The sequence below is a fragment of the Antrostomus carolinensis genome, unplaced genomic scaffold, assembly GCF_000700745.2.
Source record: "Antrostomus carolinensis isolate BGI_N321 unplaced genomic scaffold, ASM70074v2 scaffold32696, whole genome shotgun sequence".
In the NCBI taxonomy this organism is placed as follows: domain Eukaryota; kingdom Metazoa; phylum Chordata; class Aves; order Caprimulgiformes; family Caprimulgidae; genus Antrostomus; species Antrostomus carolinensis.
This window is the reverse complement of record NW_010321697.1, coordinates 3,500-4,173: the sequence shown is the minus strand read 5'-3', so window position 1 is coordinate 4,173 and position 674 is coordinate 3,500. Positions and strand designations below refer to the sequence as shown.

Sequence of the window (674 nt, the reverse complement as noted above, 5' to 3'; positions counted from 1 at the left end):
GCCCAGCCAGAAATCAGCCAGCTTCTGTCGGGTGGAGAGGACCTGAGGGCTCCTCTGGAAGTGTTTGTAGAGCAGGAAGGTCTCCATGACCGAGTCCAGGTACCTGAAGGGATGTGGGGGGTGAGAGAGATGTCCCCAGCACCCCTAAACGCCCTCCTGGGGCATAGACATTGGAGACCTGGCCTTGCCCAGGTGGGCACGTGCCATGCCGCGCCATACCAGCCTGGTGCGTTGAGCTTGTAGAGCTTCTCAGAAGCTTGGATGACTTTGTTGAGGTCGTTGGCCAAGATACCAGCTCCGAGACAAAATCCCACGTCCCAGTAGTAGCGCAACTCCCCCGGGCTGCCCTTGCGACCCTGCAGGCAGCTGAGCTTCACCCCTGGACATGGGAGCAGGAGCCCATCACCCCTCCATCAGCAACCCAACGGCTGCTCCAGGAGTGTCCTGATGCCATCAGACCCCAGTATCTGGTCCCCATCCCCGGTGGGTCCTTGTCCCCAAGGTGTGGGTGGGCACCCACCGATTTGCCGCAGTTCCACGGAGGTTTCGAAGTGGTGGCCGGCAGCTACCAGGAGGACGGCGGCGTTGATGCCGGCGTGGAGGCTCGGCTCTACCTCGAAGGCTTTGCTGTACCTGGGCAGAGACGCCAGGGGGAGGGTACAGCTATTGTCACC

The 674-nt window shown here is 61.6% G+C and overlaps 1 protein-coding gene across 1 annotated transcript in view; it reads right to left on the bottom strand.

Moving 5' to 3' along the window:
* Positions 1-674, bottom strand: part of LOC104526551 (mitogen-activated protein kinase kinase kinase 6) — a gene marked incomplete at both ends in the record, with an annotated part of 6,833 nt that overhangs the window by 2,666 nt on the left and 3,493 nt on the right. Inside the window, 3 exon segments of the mRNA XM_029085459.1 lie at positions 2-103; positions 220-379; positions 521-633. Coding sequence (XP_028941292.1) covers positions 2-103; positions 220-379; positions 521-633 — 375 coding nt within the window.